This window comes from Pleurodeles waltl, chromosome 7 (assembly GCF_031143425.1).
Source record: "Pleurodeles waltl isolate 20211129_DDA chromosome 7, aPleWal1.hap1.20221129, whole genome shotgun sequence".
Classification (NCBI taxonomy): domain Eukaryota; kingdom Metazoa; phylum Chordata; class Amphibia; order Caudata; family Salamandridae; genus Pleurodeles; species Pleurodeles waltl.
The window spans coordinates 423,392,541-423,416,848 of record NC_090446.1 but is presented as its reverse complement, the minus strand read 5'-3'; the positions used below and the strand labels follow the sequence as shown (position 1 = coordinate 423,416,848).

Sequence of the window (24,308 nt, the reverse complement as noted above, 5' to 3'; positions counted from 1 at the left end):
ACTCAATTCTTCAGTGGCGCAGAAGTGGAGTCAGAAGTCCATAAATTACAATAGGAATCACAGGTACTTGAAGATCAGATTCATTCCTCAATACAACACCAAAGGTCAGCTTTCAACTGACAAGCCTCTTGTAAGAACAATGAACATTCTAGCGATAGTACCAGGGCACGGGAGAGTAAGGTACCAAAAGGGACCATAAGGAAAGTTATTAAGGTACAATAAATGTGATTTAAAAAAAAAAAACATTACTTCTCGAGATTTCAACAGGAACCTATCAATATCTGTCTGGTAATTATAAAGTGTTAATATGTACTGCTTTTTACTAATTTTTATAGCAACTCGTCTACCTCAGGCATGATATAGGTAATGGACGTGGAAGCCTATTTGACATTGTGAGTCTGTATAAAAGTGAATGTATCTGTCTGACTTCAGTAACAGCACTATCTGAGAGGTCCATTTGTTTTGGGATGGCTCTACATTGTCGAGCTCTAGTGTTGTTTTGATTTCTTGTGCCGTAGTGTAAAGTCAGAGTCCTTGTTTTCTTCAAGTATGTCTTTATTAAGTTATAACAAAATAAGTGGCTTGCCGAGGGTCCACTGCGTGTCTCAATCCTCCCAGTCTCTCCAGCCCTCCACAACGAATAAAGAATGTCGGGGTTGGAACGATGGAGACACGCAAAGAATAACAACCTTGCGCAAGTATATACAATACAAAGTAATACAATAACTACTAACTAAACACTACACGTAGCTTGTCTTCTTACTTCAGGGGTCTGTTATGATTTGACCAGTGTGATGACCTTGGTTTTTTTTTATTGATTTGATGTTCAGTCTAATAAATTGCTTCCTGTGTTCTTCCATAGGTTTAAAAGATCTCTCTTTAGAGGGGACAGAGCCGGGGCGGCCAAGATGGCAGTCGCTCTTTCTTGAGCTTCTGCTCAGTTCCCGGTCCACACATGTTTGGCTGTGCTGGCGTGCCACTTACCTCTGCCCCAGCTCCTCTGTCTACCTGGATCCCCAAGAACATCGGGTATGTTTTGGCAGTGCGACTGGGGTGTGGCACCTGCCCGACATCACTGTCTGGGCCACTCATAGTGAAGTGCCAACATGGCTGGCAAAGGAGACCGTGCCCTGTCCTGGCCGGGACAGCAAGTGATTTCTTGGACTGATTGCCCAAGAAAGAGGGCCAACTCATTTACACTTGGTCTGAGACGCAAGCCCACCAGCATTGGCTGCAGTGAGGGAAATGGCAGTGTGGGCCTGCCACACTGTACACATGGTGGAGTTCTCTGACACATGGGCCCACCGATGTGCATTTCTTTGGGCCCGCTAGATCTGAGATAGCATCCGAGACCCTGGCAGCTCTTGGAACTATGGCAGTGGTGCCAGGCCCGATCGAACATTGGAGGGCCCTCAAGAGGCAACTGGCCTGACTCTGGCTGCTTGTGCCTTATCAGGCGTGTGGCAGACTAGCCGGAGATGATCTCCCTGACCATCATGCCTTTGAGCTCATCATGGGCCAAGACAAACCCTTGGCGACCCAGTGCAAGCAAAATCAATAAATGTACTGCCCTTACGGGCTGCCACTAAGGGGGCCAGGGAGGTGCCCAAGCTGTCCAGATGCCAGGAGGGTGGTAATACCACAGTCGTCCTTCAGGCCATCAAGGATTCCCTCCCTGCACTTAAATCCAAGATAGAGGAGGTGCATGTAGATGTGGCTCTTGTGCTCCAGGATCTCTGCAATACTGCAGCACAAATCTCCAAAGTGGAGGGGCGTATCTCTGAACTGGAAGACACGGTCCAAGAGCTGAAAATGGAACTCTGCAGTCTCATCTCCACATCTTGGATGGAGGATGCCGAAAATAGGAGGTATAACCTTTGCTTTGTCTGCATTCCCAAAGGAGTTGCGGGGTGAATTCTTGGAACCGTGGTTCTCATCCTGGATCAACCGTTTTGTTACCATGTTTCGTTGTCGAACATGCACAGAAATCCTTGGCTCAAAAACCATTGCCCTATGATTGCTGAAATCCGGAATTATGGGAATAGGGACACTATTCTATGGGAAGCAAGGATCGAGGGACAACTTCAGTTCCAAACTGGACATTTGATGGTGTTCCCCGGACTACACAAGACAGGTGCAGGCCCAACACAAATCATATACCCAGAGCAAACAGAAACTCAAGGCGCTGACACTACCAAGCACGCTCCTCTTCCTGGCATGCCTAGGTGTTGTCCTGGAGGGTAAATCCTACTTTAAATACACAGATGACGCTTGAACTTGGTTGACCGAACAGGAGCCACTGCTGCTGATTCCGCCACCCCTCAGGGGGGAGAGGGGGGGCGGGGGTCATCCCGGCTGCCACTCCCAAAATGATCTGGATGCTAGGTGTGGTGAATCTGGGCACATGAAGTGGTCCAGCAGGGGCCACTGTGACCGCCACAATGTTTTGGTCACATTGGACTTGGACCATTAACAAACACCGTACCTGCTGGAGGGGCATGCCACTGAGTAGGTCTCTGATCAAGGGGTGACTGGTGGTACCTTAACAACTGATGTTGTATGAGTCTAGGGCATTCATTCTCTCTGTTTCCTCTGTGCTTTTGGGCACGCTGGCTCCATAATATCCCTTACGGGCTACTAATGCCTGGAGCCCCAGGAATGAGTTCTCAGACTTTGTTTCCTTCACCATTCACTTGCAGTGGGAATAGTTCTTGGGTGACAAATGCTTCAGTTTGGGGGAAATATAGAGAGGGGGCGTTGGGGGGGACAAGGGTTTTTGTTATTGGGATTTGTTGTCTTGTTTAAGTTTACATGTGTTCTCCAATGTACTTGGAACACACACCCTGCAAAATGGTTCACTCTGGGGGACCTCTACCATCCGTACCCCTAAATTGAGGCCTCTTGGAGGTCCCTGAGACCCTGGACACATCGTACACCTACCGACTGAGAATTACTCACGTTACCAATTGACCCAACATGAGGGCATTTACTGCTCTGATGTGGAATGTTAACGGCCTGTTAGACCGCATTAAATGGAGTGTGGTACTATGCCTCCTAACGTTTGGTCCCCAGATAGCGTTGTTGCAAGAAACATCGCTCAGGTACAAGTTGCTCTCTGCTAGCTAAATACGGGTACTCCAGAGTTTAACATGCGGGCTGTAGTCACTGCTCTAGGGGTGTGACGATTTTCCTCCATGCCTCCTTGCCTATGGCAGTGATCCGTACCTCATATGATACCCTTGGGCGATACGTGCTGGAGGAGGGCTTCGTACATGGCACTCTTTACAATCTCACTAGCATATGTATGCCCTCGCAGCTGGCCTCCTCATCACTGTCATCTATAAGTGATTTGGTGATTTTCCTCCATCTCAGCAGTTTAATTATGGGTGGTGACTTTCATGACATTGGCCCTCTAGACTCACTTTGGGCCCTGACACAACACCCAAAGCGGGGAGGGGCCATGCCAACTGGGCGATGCCTGGTGGGTGTGGAACCCAACGGCATACAAAAACAATTATGCATCAGTATCCCACTGTTCCCTCTCCCTCTCCCTCTCCCTCATAGACCTCTTTTTCCTGCCAGCCATGGACCTTGTATGCACACAGGGCTCCCATGTCCTTGTCTGGGGAATCTCGGATCATGCGTCACGTACCCCATGCGTGGGGGACTCTAGGAAGGAGGGAGAATAGCATGTGTGGCACCTCAATGCCAGGTTCCTAACCGTTCAGCAGCTAGTCCAGGCACTGGAGACAGACAAATAAATATTTTTTGACAGTAACAAGGGTTCGGCCGAGTCCCCAGGGATGCTGTGGGGTGCCTGCAAGGCAACCATATGTGGACATGCGCTCTCTTGTATCAGCAAGACTCAAGCCCGCATAACACAATTAGAGGCCTCAATTCCCAGGAGAGACTTGCCAGAGCTTTTGAAGCCAAAGCTTGGTGTTAGAACGGGCGGATCTGTTCCAGCTTTCTTTGGCTGAGACTCGTAGGTGCTGGAATGCCTCGGCCAGCAGGGTATATGAATGGGAGGTGGTGGGTGGGGCAAATCGGGAAAGCTGTTAGGGAGTGGCCATTGTGGGTGATACCCAGTGTAGCAGACTTGGGCGATTTCTGGGTCACATGTGGGCCAGAGATAACTGCCATATTCATGAACGATTTTGGGACCCTTTATGCCTCAAGAGCATGGCCCCCAGACGAGGAGGTGATTCCACTAATTGCTGACATCCCCCCAACGTCTTTAACTCCTTCCAGACAAGCAGCCCTTGAACCACCCTTGTCATTGGAGGATCTCAGCGATGCCCGTACAGATATTAACCTGGGCAAAACTCTAGGCCTGGCTGGGTTCCTCCTAGAATATTTTCACAGGCTGCGCAATCCCCTCCTAACCTCTTGCTTGGATATGCATATTGAGGCGGTTGAGCGGGCCACCTCTCGCCGGACATTGACTTGGCTACCACCGTGATCCTGTTGAAGCTGGGCAAGCCCCCAGATCATTGTGCTTTCTAATTTCCCATTTCACTCATCATTGCCAAAGGTAAAATATATGCCAAACTATTGGCGTGGTGCTTGATCCCCGTACTGGGTCACCTGGACCAATGTGGCTTTATACCCGCTGTGGCACAGACACTGCATCTGTAGGATCCATCTGGACCTGGCCAGATTCCACGAACTCCACTGCGCATCATGGTGCTGATGCTCTTAGACTTCGAGAAAGAATTTGACTCTCTGAACTGGACTTTTCTCAAGGAGTTGCTGGTCAAATTGGGGCTCGGAATCTGTGCCCCAGCCTTTGTCCGCATCCTGTATGCAGGGGATGCAGGTGTAGGTGCATGCAAATGGTGTGCTTTTCTCCAGACTTACCATCAGCTGAGGCACCAGACAGGGATGTCGCTGGTCAACCCATCCTGTTTGCTCTCGCCATAGAACCCTTGTCCTCCTAGAAATGATGCAGTGCCAGGTTTGGGGGGTTGACTATGGAATGGCTCAGAAGATAGAATAGCCCTATATGCTGACAGTGTCCTTCTGTTTATGGCCTGTCTTGCTGAAATGGGCCCTCGCCTCCTTACTATCCTTGAAAACCTTGGGGACGCCTCGGGCCTCACAGTGATCTGGCCTAAGTCCTTGCTGATAGCTCTTTAGGGAGACAGGGCTGATGAGATGTGGTACCCAGCCTTGGAGATCCAAGCCTTAAATTTCTGTTACCATGGGATCTACATATCATGGAAACCGGACCTGTCCTAGAACCTAAATCTTGGTCTCCACACCCAGGCCGTCCAGATGAACCTCGACCGATGGACTAAACCCATGCTTAACACGCTTGGTGGAGTGCCCCTGTATGAAGTGATGGTCCTTCTGCACCTCCTTTACATACTCTGGAACTTCCCCTTCCCTTTGCTCATCCAGTGGTTTGCTGCCATGACCTCCAGAGCGCAGAGATTTCTCTGGGACAATAAACCAGTCTGGATCTCCTCTGCCATATGTATCCACTCCATCTATGAGGAGGGCCTGGTCATGACTAACATGAGTCTCTATTATTGGGCGGTGCACTCCATGGTAGCGAATGATTGGATGAATGGAGGTTGGACGGACCCTGCCTTTCGGCTTGAGGTCTCCTTGGTCGGGTTTGATAACCTCATGGGCATACGTTATGGCACACTGATTCCACACGCTCTACCAGAGGGCTGCCCAGCAGTGCATGGGGAGAGACCAGAGGGTGACCCAGATACCCTGCTGTAGACTGGCAGATGTTTGCACCAGGTGGCGGAGATGTGAGGTTCAAGGGATGGGATACCATTGGTATTTCTTGTGTGGGGGATGTCTAGGTGAGCGACCATATGAAGTCCTTCCTGGATCTACAACGATCATTTGCTCTCTGTAAGTCATTATCTCTAGCTACGTCATACACTCTCTGATTACCACACAGCACTGACCAAACCTGCCACCCTCACCCTCCCCCCACATCTGACTACAGCCCTCTGGAAGATTAGGCATCTTGGAGGCCCACTAGTTAGAGGCGGTATCTCCCAAGTCTACAAGGCTTTTGTTATTCACTCACTCTTTACACTAGCACACCCGAGGGAGAGCTGGGAGGGATGGCTTGGCCCACTGGAGGAAATGCGGAGAAAGGCAATATATGACCGCCTGTGCTTTTGCCATTTCTGCCTGGCTAAACTTTATTCAGTTGAAATTCTTTCATTGTGCCTATTACACACCCAGGCACCTGTGGAGGGCTTGTAGGTTCCCTGACCCCTCCTGCCCTAGATGTGGAAGGAAATCTGGGGGGATTTCTACCATATGGTCTGGGACTGCTCTATTTGTCACAATTGCTGTATATCTATTTTCGTGACTCGATGTGAGGTACTGGGCCAGACCTTCTGGGTGCCACCAAGAGCCACGTTGTTGGGTCTGGTGGACGACCTAGGGGGCCAGAGAGGAAAATGCAAGCTTGTTGGGCTGGGGCACATTACTGGTGAGAATGGATGTGGCCAGATGCTGGAGGTCTCTCCTAGCCCCAGAGCTGAAGGACTGGAGGGCAGGCATGGACCGCACAGCAAAGCTGGAGGAGCCAATGTACCAGGCCCGTGGTTGTCCTGGAAAACACTCCAAGATATGAGGAAAATGAGGATTGTTTAACGGACAATACATCAGGTATTGTTTTTCTTTCGGGTAGATTGGTTTGAAGGTGGGTGATGTTCGGAAATGTTCACAAGATCCTCTGTGTGGATCAGCAGTGAGTTCTATGCATCATAAAAGCAAGTGTTCTTATAAAAAATCTCTCTTTTTTTTTTTTTTTCTTCGATTTTGGTCGGTTGGTCTGTCAGGAGAACCTCAGTTCAAGGTGGGAGAGGGTGAGCGTGTGGCTAAGGGCAGGGGAGAATGACCCATGCTTGGCTGCCTATTCAGTGGGGCCTGCAAAAAAGGTCCTAGGTGAAATGCAGCTCTTTGCCAAAGTGATAAAATACTTTTACTGATTGGATTTTTCAGCCAGTAAGTCTGACTGAGGTGCCACTGGCCCACTGATTAGAGTAGAGGGCAAAATTCTTTCATGGAATTCTACTTTGCGCTACTTGTAATTGGGCTGCAAATAGGTAACTGGTTCACCGCTTTAATGCTCTCCCATGGGACATTTCATTTAGCTAAAAATGTATTGTCTGCGGTATTCATTATTATCAACAGCTGGTCTCCTTAATGAAAAGTATGCAGGCAGGTGCGCTGGTATTATATTATTTATTATGTTTTATGGGCGTTTGGTACATTTTCCACTGACCCTTCCCCTTATCCCTTAGGTGTTCATACATATTCTACCCAGGAAGTTGTGGTTTCTTTCATCCCTGTTACTCATCCAGGGCAGAATCCATGATGCAAACATATCATAATTCTTGCAGTGTGTATATACCTTGTGATTCTGGCAAGACCCAGAAGTATGTTCATGTTAAAAGCAGTGTCTAAGTGCCTTGTTCCCATCTTCCAAATGCCTTGTTCCCATCTTCCTGTTAATAGCACTGATTATGGTAAGAAAATGTTGCATGGAAATGGAAGGGAAATTAATGAATCCGGGGAATTGAGAGGCCTCTTTTTTCTGTAAATAAAAGGCCATTATTAGATCCATCCATTTACTTTTTCCTTCTTATAGGTACAGAACACCGCCTATTGAGATATGCTATCCTTCCCCGTGAGATTGTCTGTACTGAGAATCTAACCCCATGGAAGAAGCTGCTGCCCTGTGGGTCGAAGGTGAGGCTATGCATGTTTGCACATACGAGTAGAGAATTTGACAGCGAGGTACCCCATGCCAATCTAGTCTGGCCATTTTCAGTTTGTTTGGAACGCCAAGACAATATATGGCATCCTTGCTTTCTATATCCTTATAGCCTGCCGCAGCGGGCTATACTGGGCATTAAAGGCCCTCTTCAACATCGGTAAGGGCCTTTAACAAGGGAGTGGGACTTTAATGCTGGTGTAGCCAAGCTATGGAGAGCTGTGAGGCCATTAGAATATTCCGCCACTAGAGGGCAGAATTCTCTAATAAATAAAACAAAGGCCTCATAGAGCCTGAGGGGATTGAAATCCCCTTGGGCTCCGTAAGGCCTGTGTTCACAACAACAGCTGTGAAAAACAACATTGGAATGTTGGAGCTCCGAGCTTCTACCAGTCATTAGAAGCCTGGAGCACTCCATTGCTTTCAATAGTGTTCACAACATTACAGTGTTCTAATTAGTGTTGATCCACACATTCACTACCTTTATTCACTTTAAAAGTGTTTTCTGTAAACAAAACCCATAAACCCGTATTTGCCCTAGCAAAAGCAGCAGGGCTAGGTAATGAAAGTTCCAAACACCTAAACTGGAATTTGTTGGCCAACTGTTGTTAATTTACACAGGACCTTCCCTTTGCATTGATGTCAAGGTGACCATTTGACAATAGGGATGTATTCAAGTGCATACTTGAGCATCAAGTGAATTTGTGCTCTGTGAATGTTTAACAAATATGTAAAATGTTTTGTACCAGAAGCTGTATAAAAAGTATCTGAAATGCTAGCCTGTATACAAAAGCCCTACTTCCTAAATGAGAGAGCTGTAGTTTACTGTCTAAATTCTGGGAGAACCCCCTACCAAGTTATGTGTAAGATTTTACTATTTCTACAGTGTTTCCTCCTAGCTTCCAGGAAAAGAAACGGCTACGTTTCTTTCCCTTAAAAGCCAACATCTTGGTTTGAGGTATATCAATATTTGAGAAATTCTTCTCTGCATAGATGTTTAGGGCACTCATATTTCGTTGGAGGCCAATTGGGATCAAGTTAGATAAAACACATCTGCATAAATTAGCACATACAAATCATGGGCTGTGATACAAGGAAAAACGTTTCTGATAGCCACGAACTGATCTGGTAACCCATGTAGAAAGATAGAAAAAAGGGGATCAGCCAAAAGGCATCCCTGTTTTAAACCTTTCTTTGTATGAATTGTAGGGGTTACCCCTTTATGCCCTCCATCAGCATGCTACACCATGTAGAATACTGCAGAGCAATTATCAGTCTTAGTAGATTCGTAGGAATTTTGAGCTCGAGTAATTTTCTCCATACTATTGACCTGTGCACTTTGTCAAAAACTGTAGAAAAGTCAATAAAGGCGGTATACAAAATCTGTGACTTTCCAACAACATAAATAACATTCATAGTTGAACAATGGCATTTTTTTCAGTGACAGAGTGTTTGGGTCTAAACCCTGCAAGCTCTTGTGGTATTATTCCTTTTGCGAGGGCCAACTCCTGCATCTGCTTCAGGACACTTGATGCAAAGATCTTTCCTATCGCTTTGAGGAGAATAATCTGACAAAAATTGCCAGAAAGTGTGTGTGATCTTTTCTTATGAAGTGGTATTATAATGCTGCCTTTCCAAGAATTGAGGATGTGTCCTTTCTGATAGTAGTACTTAAATAACGGGGATAAGAGTTTTCCCCATGCTGCAGATTCCATTTTTAGGACTTTTACAGGAATTTCATTGGAGCCCATTGCTGAATAAGCTCTTGCTTTTTAAAAAATATGCTTTGACCTGGTTGCATGCCGGAGGAAATATTTCCTTGAGGATGTTTGTTGGGTTCTGAGTAGAAATTAAGGTCCTTTTGTTAATTTCTGTGGTTGAATTTTCCCTGTAGAGGTTTGAAATATATTCAATCCAGACTGAACCTGGGATAGAAATCGTAGATGGGGCTTTTTTGATTTTGCAATGCAAAGCAATTAAACTCCAAAGGCACTTTGAGTTCTTGTTAAATGCGGCCTGCTGCAAATCAAACTAGTTTTTATCAACTAATTTCCGTTTTTTTCCGTTTTAAGTATAGGCAGGTCCTTTTCTTATTTTTTCCAGAGGCCTTGAAGTCCTTTATTTCTGGAAGTGGAATATTACACAAATTGAAGATGAATAATGTTTATTTTCATAGATATTTTCCTATCACTGGGGTTCCTTTGTGATAATTCCTTTGACTTGCTGTCATTCTGTATCTCATTAGTTACTGCACTTAAAACATTTTGAAAGTAAACAATGGGATTGCCCTCTTTTTCCATTTATGAGGTCTAAAAGGAGATAATTCATTTATTCATTGATCTATGCTCCTGGTATTCCAAGATATCTTGCCCTCTCTCAAGTCTATGGTTGATTTGCCATTACCTGTCTCTAAAGACCAGGTTGATGTTTCCTGTATCCATAAATCCAGGATCATGTGAAGAATAGCATGATCACACCCTGGATTAAATTTGATGTCAACAGCAAGGAATGAGTAGTACGGGTCATAACTAGCGATTATATAATCAATGATGGAAAAGCCTTGTGGGGAGTGCTGAAATATCCCAATCCTCTCTCCCATTTATTACCACTGCATTTATCTTAGGGAGAGATTAGAGGAGATGTCTGCCTCGCCTGTCTGCTTTCAATTTAAGAAGAAAGGTAGCTCCTGGAATATTCCAAGCATCTTTGAGATCTTTATACCTGTATAGCTTTAACAATGTGTTGGTAAATTGTGCATGGAAGTCCCCCATAAGAAGTACATTTCCATAATTTCCACCATCAGATATGGTTTCAACGATTCCCAAAAATGTACTTAAGTAATTTATTTGGCTGACCTGGCGGATTGACAGCATTAGAAATAAAAAGAGAATTATTATGCTGGTAAATTGTTTTAGGGAAGTCGATTCAAATGCCTTGCAATGTTTTAAAGGGCAAGCTAAGGACCTCCTTATCCCAACAGAAGTCAATGGACAGCAAGATAGCAAGGCCTCATTTAGCATGGCCTTTCAAAACTCTGCAGAGACATCGATTACAGAGTACGAATCTAACGTAAAATAATAGCGAGACAGGTTTCCTGCAGACAATAAACTAAGGTTTGGAGTCAGTTTTCTCTTTGTTAAAGCCTGCTAAATTCCTCAACATTATTTTAAAGCTATTGCTGAAAGGGTAGTTTCAAGATGTTCTTTAATTAATGAAAATAAAGAAACTGGAAAGTCTGGACCAAAATACCTCCTCATTTTTACTTGTGATTAATTGTGTTCTTTGACTTCTAATTTGTCTTCTGCTTAAATTAGCGTGTATAATAAGAGTTGAGATGTTCCTTGGCAGTCGTGCAACTAGATTAATTTTCTTGTTGGGCCCACTTAGGAAGTTAGGTATCAGATGTATGAATGTTGGGTGTGGGGAGGTTGCATTTGCATAGGGGATACTGCTAACCTCAAAGCCATTTTTACAGAAGGCAGAATTCAACTCTGGCTATAGGTAAATCATGTTTTTCTGGTAAGTAAATCAACTTTAATTCTACTGGGGAGAGAGATTGAAGTTGAGGATATATTTGTAAAAGCTCTAATATTTTTTTGCCTTTTTTAAGGGCTGTTATCATTAGAAAATAGATCTCTTATTTCAATAGTTGAGGAACATTACAGGGAGTAGGATTTTCCGCTGCTGTATTAATTTTCTCAGAAGTAGAAGCAATTGCTTGATCTATAGAAGGAAGTGTTACAGCCTGTAATGCATGGAGAGTACATTTAAATTCTGGAGCTTGAGGATTTAGTAGCCGTCCTGAGCCTTTCATAATATTAGTAGAAGGGGCCCAGGCCCAGCTCTCCCCATGCTGCTGAATCGCTCTTGCTTCCGTCTTCTCTTTGCTTTTCCCGTTTTTTTGAGTGTTTTCTCCTTGCTTCTCCCTCGTTTTCACTGCCTTCTCCTTGCCTTTCACTCCATTTTTTGTATGCCCTCTCCTTGCCTTTCCCTCATTTTCACTGTTTTCTCCTTGCTTTTTCTGCCATTTTTTGTGTGCCTTCACCTTACTTTTTCCTCATTCTCACTGTTTTCTCCCTGCTTCCCTCATTTTTTGTGTGCCGTCTCCTTGCTTTTCCCTCGTTCTCACTGCTTTCTCCTTACTTCCCCCACCCCGTTTTTGTGTGCATTCTCCTTGCTTTTCCCTTGTTTTCACATTTTTTTCCTTGCTTTCTCACTCATTGCTGCTCCTGCCTCCTGCTTATACCTGCCTCCCAGTGCCACTCTCTCCTTCCAGGACCTACTTGATGGAGGCCACAGCATGACCCTATTGAGCAGGTCTCACACCCAGCTGTCCCCGTGCTGCTGCATCGCTTTTGCTCCTGTCTTTGCCTTGTCTTTCCGCCAGTTTTGTGTGTGTCTTCTCTTTCCTTTTCTCTTGTTCTGCTTTTTCCTTCCTCTCTCCCCGTTTTTTGTGTGCCCTCTCCTTACTTTTCCCTTTTGGTCACTGCTTTCTCCTTGCTTTTTCCCCCCATTTTTTGTGTGCCTTCTCTTGCTTTTCCCTAGTTTTCACTGCTTTCTCCTTGTTTTTTCCCCAGTTTTTTTGTGGGCCTTCTTGCTTTTCCCTTGTTCTCATTGCTTTCTCCTTTATTTTTCCACAATTTTGTGTGGGCCTTCTCCTTGCTTTCTTCCCTTTTTCTCTGCTTTCTCCAGGGCCTGCAAGCACCCGGATACCCTGTTTGGTGATAAGTTGTGCTTTACAAATTCTGATTGATTGAAAAGGAATCCATAACTTGGCCTGTGCTTATTGCGAAGACATTGGGTTGGGATGTTTCACTGTTTTCTTTACAGTCATCCTTTAAATTGAATCATATCAATTTTGGACCTCTTCTAGTCATTCTGCGCTTTAGTTTTTTCTTTTCGCAAATTTGTTTGGAGGTTGGTTCTTTACCTGGAATGTCCATTGTGTTTGAATCTATTTCTGTTCTGCAGTTTAATCAGTTTTCCCTATCCAGAGAATCTTATGTTTGGAAATAAAGTTTAGCAACCATTGTTATTCAGTTTAGACTTTATCCCTGCAACATTCCAGTTGACAGTTTTAAATGCTGCCTCCTCATATTTCTAATTCATGGCTTACCAATGGTGAGCTACAGGCTAGAGTTTGTAGACTAGTAGACCATTGCTCTGCATATTTAAACTTTGCTGGTCATCTAGTATGTGGGGTATGTATTAATTTAATATTTTCTTTCATACAAGATTCTGTGTCCCGTTGTGTGCTCAGTTAATAGCTTCTCAACCATCACCATTAATTTGTTTGAGGATGACTCTCGTAATTTCAAATTGGTTTTAATTGTGTCCAACATTCTTTCTTCGTGCTCCTCAAGTGAGGTGATATGATTATCAAATTTCTTAGAAATAGCTTTAATAATACCTTCTACCCGTGCCTTGCTCCTTGAACCACCATCATGTCCATAGCCTGGTTCATGCAAGTTTTCAGGTTTATTTAGTTTTTTGTCTTGTTACTCGTACAGTTTCCCTTTTCTTTTTCACTGGGTGTGAGAAGCTGGCCTGGTTTGTAGTGGCTACCAGAGGTACTTACACCTTATACCAGGTCCAGTGATCCACTTTAGTGAAATGTAGGCTGTGTCTAGCAGCTCAGGCTGTCTAGGGGTAGGGGTAGCGGTAGCAGAGCAGCCAAGGCTGAACTAGGAGACATGGAAAGCTCTTGCAACACCACTATAGTCACACAGTACTTACACACAATAAAAGACCATCCTTAGTGTTACCAAAAATAAAGGTACTTTATTTTAGTGACACGAGGCCAAAAATATCTTTGAGGCAATACTCCTTCTGGAGGTAAGTATTATACACAATATATACACTAGGAACCAAAATCAGGTAAGTAAACAGTCATAGAATAGTCCAACAGTGAAAAACACAAAAGGTTACAATGGGCCTACATGCAACACAAACCATATACTAAAATAGTGGAATGCGAAAGTCGGATTCCCCCCTAGGCAAGTGTAGTGTCTAGAGGGGCGCTGGTAGTGTAAGAAAACCCCTAAGGTAAGTAAAACACCCCACCCCATAGCCCAGGAAAACAGGAGTAAATGTCTAGCAAGTTTCCTCAGAACACACTAAGGCCCTCATTACAACCCTGGCGGTAAATCCTGCTTACCGCCGTGCTGAAGGCTGCCAACATACTGTGGCCGCGTCGGAAATCCGCTACAGGTATTACGACCCACATCTCGTAATCCACCACAATACAGACACCCACACAAGTCCGCCATACCAAAGGTCAGTGATAAACTGGCGATAGCAAAACCCATGCCGTCACGCCAACAAGAATACGCCCACACTATCACGACCCACGAATCAGCGCAGCGGTCTTTCAACCGCTGTAATCCATTGGCGGTACACACCGCTGCGCTCAAAATACACACACATTTACAAAACACAACCACATTGGACAATTCAAAATACACACACCTGATGCACCTACACACACCACACCCACACACACACACACACACCACTATAAAACACCCACCCACATTACCCACAACCCATTACAACAACATTTTTGTGAAGAAGCAGAGAGAGAGAATAGCAAACACTACACCAGCATCCACAAGCACACACCACACCATCACTCATACAACATCCACGCACCTCAAAGAACGTACACCAACACAACATATCACAGCACAACAAACATCACCTCACACATCACCCACACCACATCATGGCACCTCAAAGACACCCCAGGTTTTCTGAGGAGGAGCTCAGGGTTATGGTGGAGGAAATCCTCTGGGTAGAGCCACAGCCTTTCGGATCACAGGTGCAGCTCCATTGCTAGGAAGATGGAGCTATGGCGGAGAATCGTCAACAGGGTCAACGCAGTGGGACAGCATCCAAGATCACGGGATGACATCAGGAAGAGGTGGAACGACCTATAGGGGAAGGTGCATTCCATGGTATTCATACACCAGATTGCTGTACAGAGGACTGGCGGTGGACCCCCACCTCCTCTCCCACAACTAACAACATGGGAGGAGCAAGTCTTGGCAATCATGCATCCTGAGGGCCTCACAGGAGTAGCAGGAGGACTGGACTCTGGTAAGTCATATCTTAATTACCATATCCCCCCACTCCACCTGCATGCCATCACATATCCCCACACTCCCCCTCACCCCTATAACTCCAACACCTCACATATGCCCCACTATCACAACCCACCCATCCCAATACCAAGCCCTGCATGCAACACCCATTACCAAAGCATGTCCAGTACAGATACCCACCCAGACCCCAAAACACTAATCACACAATCGCAACAATGCAAGCACAGGAGTAGAGGGTAACTCACCCAATGCACAAGATGGCACACACAGATGCAATAACTATGCATTTACACTCCAACAGGACCCATACCCAACGTCACTGGACAAGAGGTGCCAGACATATCCAGTCCCCCACAGAAAAGGCCCACAGTGACGACAGCAGCTCTGCACGCCTGGATCTGGATGACCAGCCCGGCCCATCAGGGACCTCTGGACAGTCAGTTCCCCTGACACAGTCACAAACCACCACAGAGCCTCCCCCCTCAGGAGACACCACCACAGCACCCACCCAGCGGGCCCATCCCTCTGTCCCCAGGACATGTCAATCAGCAGTGTGTCACCACTACAGGGACCCAAGGCAAACCCACCAACCCAAGACAATCAGGGACCTGGGGTCAGTGGCAGTGGGCACACGGTTCAGGGGACAGAGGCACAGGATAACAGGGAGGGCTGCTGTGTGACAAGGGGAGGACAGGCCCAGGGAACCCACTCTCCACGAGGCACTCTCCAACATCATGGGAGCATACCATAATTCCCAGGACACGATGGGCATGGTACTGGCCAAGTTTCAGGAGCCCCAGCGGCTGCAGGAGGAACACTACCCTGGGGATCAGGGAGGACTTGAAGTCCATCAACACCACTCTTTCAAATGTGTAATTGCAACCTCTCAGATATATAGCAATATCAATGTTCATTTTCACATACCAATGTTACACAGTTGTTGGGCAGCAGTAAACATAGCAGAGGGCACAAAGTGGGACCCAGATCTGTGAAATGGAAAGGCAAAGTGACATGTCAGGGTCCATACACAGAGGTAAAACGGCTGATTTATGCTATGTCCTACAGTAGTATAAGATGTGAGAAGCAGTGCCATCCTCTTACCTGTGTCTCACTGGAAGTATTGCATGATGATTTTGTTTTGGTTGTCTATATCTTCTTCTTCTGCCTCCTCTTCTTCACTGTCCACAGGCTCCACAGTTGCCACAAGACCATCATCAGGCCCATCCTCCTGCAGAAGAGGCACCTGGCGCCGCAAAGGCAGGTTGTGCAACCTACAGCATGCCACGATGATCTGGCACACCTTCTTCGGTGAGTAGTATGGGGAGCCATCTGCCAGATAGAGGCACCGGAATCTGGCCTTCAGGAGGCCAAAGGTGTGCTCTAATATCCTCCTAGTTCGCCCATGTGCCTCATTGTAGCGTTCCTCTGCCCTTGTCCTGGGATTCCTCACTGGGGTCAGTAGCCATGACAGGTTGGGGTAACCAGAGTCACATGCGAATATCGAGGGACAACTGTTAGACATCCTCCAACCCTTAGGGACTCTCCCATACCCAGACACCTATTTAAACTGTGTGGGGACCTTGGGCTCACCTATTAGCCACACACAGTGCCTCTGGAGTTGCCCCATCACATAAGGGATGCTGCTATTCCTCAAAATGTAAGCGTCATGCACAGAGCCAGGATACTTGGCATTCACATGGGAGATGTACTGGTCTGTCAAACACACCATCTGCACATTCATAGAATGGTAGTTTTTGCGGTTTCTGTACACCTGTTCATTGCCTGGGGGGGGGGGGGGACAAATGCCATATGTGTACCATCAATGGCAACAATAATGTTTGGGATATGTCCCAGGGCATAGAAGTCACCTTTCACTGTGGGCAAATCCTCCACCTTAGGGAACACAATGTAGCTGCTCATGTGTTTCAGCAGGGCAGATAACACTCTGGACAACACATTAAAGAACATTGGCTGGGACATCCCTGATGCCATGGCCACTGTTGTTTCAAATGAACCACTGGCCAGGAAATGGAACACTGACAGGACCTGCACTAGAGGGGGGATTCCTGTGGGATGTCGGATAGCTGACATCAGGTCTGGCTCCAACTGGGCACACAGTTCCTGGATTGTGGCACGATCAAGTCTGTAGGTGATGATGATGTCTGTCTTCCATTGTCGACAGGTCCACCTTGGGTTTGTACACCGAGGATGCCGCATCATCACCTGCCCCAGCGGACGTGCCCTATGGAGGAGAAGAGTGAGCAGAGGGTCATACACCACATGGATTTCACAAGGCTGTTTAGCACAATCGTGATCTAATCGTTGTGTGCCTTTGTCTGTCCGTATTTCTGGCCAAAAGTGCTGTGACAGTTAGTTGGCCTGCCATATGGCCACCTGAAATGGCGGCTGTCTGACCTGTAAGGAGGGATAAGCGGAAATGAGGTAACTGTGCTGGCGTTTTACAGCGTCGCTGTAGGCGGTCGAAGACCGATGCGTAATTCAGCATTGGTTATCATTGGGCCCTATTGTAGGAGGCTGGCCTGGCTTGTAGTGGGTACCAAGGGGTACTTACACTCTGTACCAGGCCCAGTTATCCCATTATTAGTGTAGAAGAGGTATTTCTAGCAGCTTAGGCTGATAGAAGGTAGCTATAGCAGAGCAGCTTAGGCTGAACTAGGAGACATGCAAAGCTCCTACTATACCACTGGTGTCATATGCACAATATCATAAGAAAACACAATACACAGATATACTAAAAATAAAGGTACTTTATTTTTATGACAATATGCCAAAAGTATCTCAGTGAGTACCCTCAGTATGAGGATGCCAAATATACACAAGATATATGTACACAATACTAAAAATATGCAGTAATAACAAAAGGAAGTAATGCAAGCAATGTAAAATTACAGTAGATTGCAATAGGAGCACATAGGTATAGGGGCAACACAAACCATATACTCCAAAAGTGGAATGCGAACCACAAATGGACCCCAAACCTATGTGAGCTTGTAGAGGGTCGCTGGGACTGTAAGAAAACAGTGAGGGTTAGAAAAATAGCCCACCCCAAGACCCTGAAAAGTAGCTGTAAAGTGCACCTATATTCCCCAGAGAGCACAGAAGTCGTGTTAGGGGAATTCTGCAAGGAAGACCAACACCAGCAATGCAACCAAAGTGGATTTCCGGACCTGAGTACCTGTGGAACAAGGGGACTAAGTCCAAGAGTCGCAACAATGTCGAGAGTGGGCAGATGCCCAGGAAATGCCAGCTGAGGGTGCAAAGAAGCTGCCACCGGATGGTAGAAGCTGTGGATTCTGCAAGAACGAAGAGGGCTAGAAACTTCCCCTTTGGAGGATGGATGTCCCACATCGTGAAGAAGCTTGCAGAGGTGTTCCCATGCAGAAAGACCGCAAACAAGCCTTGCTAGCTGCAAGGGTCGCGGTTAGGGTTTTTGGATGCTGCTGTGGCCCAGGAGGGACCAGGATGTCGCCACTTGGATGAGGACACAGAGGGGGCGCCCAGCAACGTAGCAAGCCCTCACAGAAGCAGGCAGCACCCGCAGAAGTACCGGATCAGGCACTTGGAAGAGGAGTGAACTGGAGTCCACCGAAGACACAAAAGGGAGTCCCACGACGCCGGAGGACAACTCAGAAGGTTGTGCACTGCAGGTTAGAGTGTCGGGGACCCAGGCTTGGCTGTGCACAAAGGAAATCCTGGAAGAGTGCACAGGAGCCGGAGCAGCTGCAAATCACGCGGTACCCAGCAATGCAGTCTAGCGTGGGGAAACAAGGACTTACCTCCACCAAACTTGGACTGAAGAGTCACTGGACTGTGGGAGTCACTTGGACAGAGTTGCTGAGTTCCAGGGACCACGCTCGTCGTGCTGAGAGGCGACCCAGAGGACCGGTGATGCAGTCTTTTGTTGCCTGCGGTTGCAGGGGAAGGATTCCGTCGTCCCACAGGAGATTTCTTCAGAGCTCCTGGTGCAGAGAGGAGGCAGGCTACCCCCAGAGCATGCACCACCAGGAAACAGGCGAGAAAGCGGCAGGATAAGCGATACAAAGTTGCAGTAGTCGTCTTTTCTACTTTGTTGTGGTTTTGTAGGCGTCCTGAGCAGTCAGCGGTCGATCCTTTGGCAGAAGATGAAGAGAGAGATGCAGAGGAACTCGGATGAGCACATGCATTCGTTATCTAGAGAATTCCCCAAAGCAGAGATCCTAAATAGCCAGAAAAGGAGGTTTGGCTACCTAGGAAGGAGGATAGGCTAGTAACACAGGTAAGAGCCTATCAGAAAGAGTCTCTGATGTCACCTGATGGCACTGGCCACTCAGAGCAGTCCAGTTTGCCAGCAACACCTCTGTTTCCAAGATGGCAGAGGTCTGGGGCACACTGGAGGAGCTCTGGGCACCTCACCTGGGAGGTGCAGGTCAGGGGAGTGGTCACTCCCCTTTCCTTTGTCCAGTTTCGTGCCAGAGCAGGGCTGGGGGATCCCTGAACCGGTGTAGACTGGCTTATGCAGAGATGGGCACCATCTGTGCCCATCAAAGCATTTCCACAGGCTGGGGGAGGCTACTCCTACCCAGCCCTGACACCTTTTTCCAAAGGGAGAGGGTGTAACACCCTCTCTCTGAGGAAGTCCTTTGTTCTGCCTTCCTGGGCCAAGCCTGGCTGGACCCCAGGAGGGCAGAAACCTGTCTGAGGGGTTGGCAGCAGCTGCAGTGAAACCCCTGGAAAGGTAGTTTGGCAGTACCCAGGTCTGTGCTAGAGACTCAGGGGATCATGGAATTGTCTCCCCAATGCCAGAATGGCATAGGGGTGACAATTCCATTATCTTAGACATGTTACATGGCCATGTTCGGAGTTACCATTGTGACGCTATACATAGGTAGTGACCTATGTATAGTGCACACGTGTAATGGTGTCCCCGCACTCACAAAGTCCGGGGAATTTTTCCTGAACGATGTGGGGGCACCTTGGCTAGTGCCAGGGTGCCCACACACTAAGTAACTTAGCACCCAACCTTCACCAGGTGAAGGTTAGACATATAGGTGACTTATAAGTTACTTAAGTGCAGTGGTAAATGGCTGTGAAATAACGTGGGCGTTATTTCACTCAGGCTGCAGTGGCAGGCCTGTGTAAGAATTGTCAGAGCTCCCTAAGGGTGGCAAAATAAATGCTGCAGCCCATAGGGATCTCCTGGAATCCCAATACCCTGGGTACCTTAGTACCATATACTAGGGAATTATAAGGGGGTTCCAGTATGCCAATGTGAATTGGTGAAATTGGTCACTAGCCTGTTCGTGACAATTTGGAAAGCAGAGAGAGCATAACCACTGAGGTTCTGGTTAGCAGAGCCTCAGTGAGACAGTTAGTCATCACACAGGGAACACATACAGGGCACACTTATGAGCACTGGGGCCCTGACTGGCAGGGTCCCAGTGACACATACACTAAAACAACATATATACAGTGAAATATGGGGGTAACATGCCAGGCAAGATGGTACTTTCCTACACCTATGGGTTCCAGGAGCCAACGGTTTTGCAGGCATTGACCATGTGTCTCTTCTGTCTTTTCCCCCCCTTTTTGTTTTGTCACCCTGTCCTTGTGCGCATTAGCATCATCTGGTGGAGGAGCATTGACACCGGAGCAGGGGGGAGCTGCAACCCACATGGCCCTGGAGGGTGAATTTACGGAGTCTGAAGGCACCAGTGGGACGGAGGGCGAGGGGAGCTCCCCGACAGGGACAGGAGCAGACACCAGCGACAGCGACGACTTCTCTAATGGGAGCTCCCTTGCGGTGGGGGGCACCTCTGTGCCCTTCCCAACAACAGGTACAGCCGCCACCGCCACCCCCCCCCAGCACTGCCTTCCCAGCAGCCCCTCATCGAGTTTCCCCTGCCTGCTCACCCAGGAGGGTGGGCATCTCCTTCGCTTCAGGCACCTCAGGCCCTGCCCCAGTCAGCCCTGCTGTCCTCAGTGAGGAAGCTATTGACCTCCTGAGATCCCTCACTGTTGGGCAATCATTCATTTTGAATGCCATCCACGGTGTCGAGAGGCATTTGCAGCAAACAAATGCATACCTGGAGAGCATTCATTCTGGCGTGGCAGCCCAACAGAGAGCATTTCAGGCTCTGGCCTCAGCACTGATGGCAGCCATTGTCCCTGTGTCCAGCCTCCCCCCTCCAACCTCCAGTACCCAGACCCAATCCCTGTACCTCAGCCTATCCCAAGCACACCATCAGACCAGCATGCAAACTCATCAACACATGAGTGGACATGACAAACATAAGCACCACACATCCCACAGGCACTCACACAAGCACCATTCCCAAGCAGACACACCAACATCCACTGCCTCCACTGTGTCCCCCTCATCCACGTCCTCCTCCTCCCTCCCTGTCTCGTCTCCACTCACACATGCATGCACTACATCCTCAGCCACTACCTCCATCACCAGCACGCCCATCACCACACACCGCTCACATGCAGTTACCACCCCCACTATCATGCACACAGCCCCTGTGTCCTCTCCCAGTGTGTCTGTGAGCCCTCCTCCCAAATTACACAAACGCAGGCACACACCCCTCAAGAGCCATCCACTTCACAACAGCCTCCAGCCCATGCACCTTCACCCAAATTCAGCAGACGTACACCTCCTGCAACCACTACCTCTTCCTCCACTCCCAAACCCCCTCCATCTTCCCGTCCCAGTGTGTCTAAAAAACTTTTCCTGGTTAACATTGACCTCTTCCCTACACCCCCCCCCCCCATCCTTCCCCTAGGGCCAGGATGTCCAGGTCTCAGCCCAGCACCTCAGCCAACAAATCCTCCAGCACTGTGGTCTTAGCAAGTCCTGGCACATCGCGGGCAGCACCCATCAGGGCTACCAGTGTGCCACCTAGCGAGGCCAAGGATCAGCCCATTCCGCCAAGGTGAAGAATGTGCTCACATGCCGTAGGGAAAAGCTGCACCAACCACCCAGCAAGGCCTCCTCCAAGCCAAAAGGGGACAGTGCCAAGGGACCAGCAGCGACATCCAAGGTGGGGAAGGGACACAAGGCTAAGGGGAAGTCAGCACAGGGCACGGAGCCTCTGGCTGAGGACTAGAGTCACCCCTTCTGGCAACCAGAACAGCAACCTGTACGGCGGTGGACACCGCTACCTGCACGTCTACTGCCTCAGCAACAGTCCCCAGCATCATCCCCAGTGGGCAGCCATCTGAGGCTGCAGGAGACGTCCTGCTTTCTCCCTCCATAGGTGCTGACACATTCACCAACGGCAGCATCTCCGCCACAGACACCACCGCAACCACCGCCACCAGCCCCGCGACGTGCTCAGACAGTGCCACCACAGCCGACATGGCAAACATTCCCAGTGGACAACCGTCCGAGGCTACAGGAGATGTCCTGGACCCTGCACAGCGTACATGAGGCACGACACCCAGCACTTTTAGTACCAGCATTTGTCAGGCAAAGTCGCAGCAGGGTGGAGTGTTTCTCTGCCTCCATGGAGTATCATGCTACCTGTTCCCAGGCAATCTCGTGGCACACACACCCAGGTGAGGGAATGGGACCTGCCACACTGCATGTGAAGCACTCTGGGCACCATGCCCCCTCCAGAACCAGTGGAGAAAAGCATCCACTACCCCAGTCCTTGGCAGGATGAAGCACTCTGGGCACCAAGCCCCCTCCAGAACCAGTGGAACATGTCAACAACTTGAGAGACTGTGGTTTTGCACTCCCCAGGACCAATCAGTGGGCAAACCACCCACTTGAGAGACTTGAGAGACTGTGGCTTTGCACTCCCCAGGAGCAAGCAGTGGGGAAACCACCCACTTGAGAGACTGTGGCTTTGCACTCCCCAGGACCAATCAGTGGACATGGAGGCCCCTCATGGAGCAGTGGCATCGTCCGTTCATCCGGCTGAGGTGCCCCCCCCCCGAGGTGCCTGTTTATTTTCAATCTGATGCCCCAGCAATGTTCTCTCCGTTTCGAGTCAAGTATCATGTGTGGGCTTCGCCCATGCATTTTGGGACCACTGGTCAACGGACAATGATTGCAACACTATCTGGACTTGTGTAGTTGCTGTACATATTTGTATATACTGCTGATTTTAAGTTATCTTGGCCTATCTGATTTTTCTATGATTACACTCGTTACAATCATTTAATTTTGTCCTTGCGTTCTTCCAGGGGGTGACTGGGTGTAAATGTCATGTTGCTGCTTGTATTTGTGTGTATGTTGTTGTGGGTGAGGTTGGGGGTGTTGCGTGTGTGTCGCTCTCTCTTTCCTCCCCCCCCCCCCTCCCCTGTGTGCTAGGTGCAGTACTCCCCGTGGTTGTTGCCGGCGTCTTTGTTGCTCCTGGTAGAAGAGGAGGTAAACCAACATGGGCACGACCTGTAACTTGGGCTCCATGGCGTCCTGGTTCCTCGTTGGGTGTCGAGAGGTGAGTGGTTTCCGTTCCAAGTCCTGTTTCCGCCGTGCTTTTGATGGCATTGGTACTGACCCGGAAAAGGTGGCGGATAGGCCTGTTGTAATACAGTGGGCGGTACATTGTGTTCCTCCTGTCTGTTGGCGTTTACTGCCGCGGTGTTTGTTTTTACCGCCGTGTTGGTCGGAGTGTTAAAGTGGCTGTCTGTGTTGGTGGTTTCCGCCATGGTCGTGATTCCATTTTTTTAACCCCCCGCCTGTTGGCGGTATTACCGCCACTTTAACACCGACCGCCAGGGTTGTAATGAGGGCCTAAAAGTCCTGGTAAAGGATTATGCAAGAACCAAGCAAGACTGCAAGAAACCAATGGTGGATTCCTGGACCTGAAGACCTTTGGAGAGAGGAGACCAAGTCCAAAAGTCGATGAAGAGTCCAGGAAGAACAAGAGCCCCTGCCAACCTGGATGAAGGTGCAAAAGTGGATTCTCCGGTTGGAAGAAAAGTACAGAAATGCACCAAAGAAGATAGTTGCGGATTTCTGCTTGGTGCAAGAGATGTCCCACATCGAGTTGTTGGATGCAGCCTGTTTGCGTCGCTGAATTCCGCCAACAAGCCTTGGTTCATGCAAGAATGTGTTTTGCATCAAAGAGGCGCTACCCGGACCCAAGAGGGACCTGGGGGGTCTCAACTCAGACTGAGGAGACAGATGAGGCTCTCAACACTTCAGAGAGCCCTCAGAAGACCAGGCAGCACCCACAGGAGTCACAGGACGGGGGAAGTTGCAAAATGCGGTCGTCGCAGCACTACACAAAGGGATCCCACGCCGCCAGAGAACAACTCGGGGAGCTGAGCGTCTCAGGATAGAGTGCTGGGAACCTGAACTACGCTGTGCACAAATAGCATTTGGAAGAAGTGCACAGAAGCCCAAGGAGCTGCAGAACACGGTGCACAGGGGTACTGTCGTGGCACAGGGTGGCAAGCTTTTACCTCCACCAAATTTGGATAGCTGGACCTTT

At 48.2% G+C, this 24,308-nt stretch overlaps 1 protein-coding gene across 1 annotated transcript in view; it reads left to right on the top strand.

Moving 5' to 3' along the window:
- PIGT (phosphatidylinositol glycan anchor biosynthesis class T) overlaps window positions 1-24,308 on the top strand; it is a 464,023-nt gene that overhangs the window by 162,658 nt on the left and 277,057 nt on the right. The window contains exon 4 of the mRNA XM_069243926.1: window positions 7,634-7,734. Within this exon, the coding sequence (XP_069100027.1) occupies window positions 7,634-7,734 (101 nt within the window). The remainder of the gene's footprint in view (window positions 1-7,633; window positions 7,735-24,308) is intronic.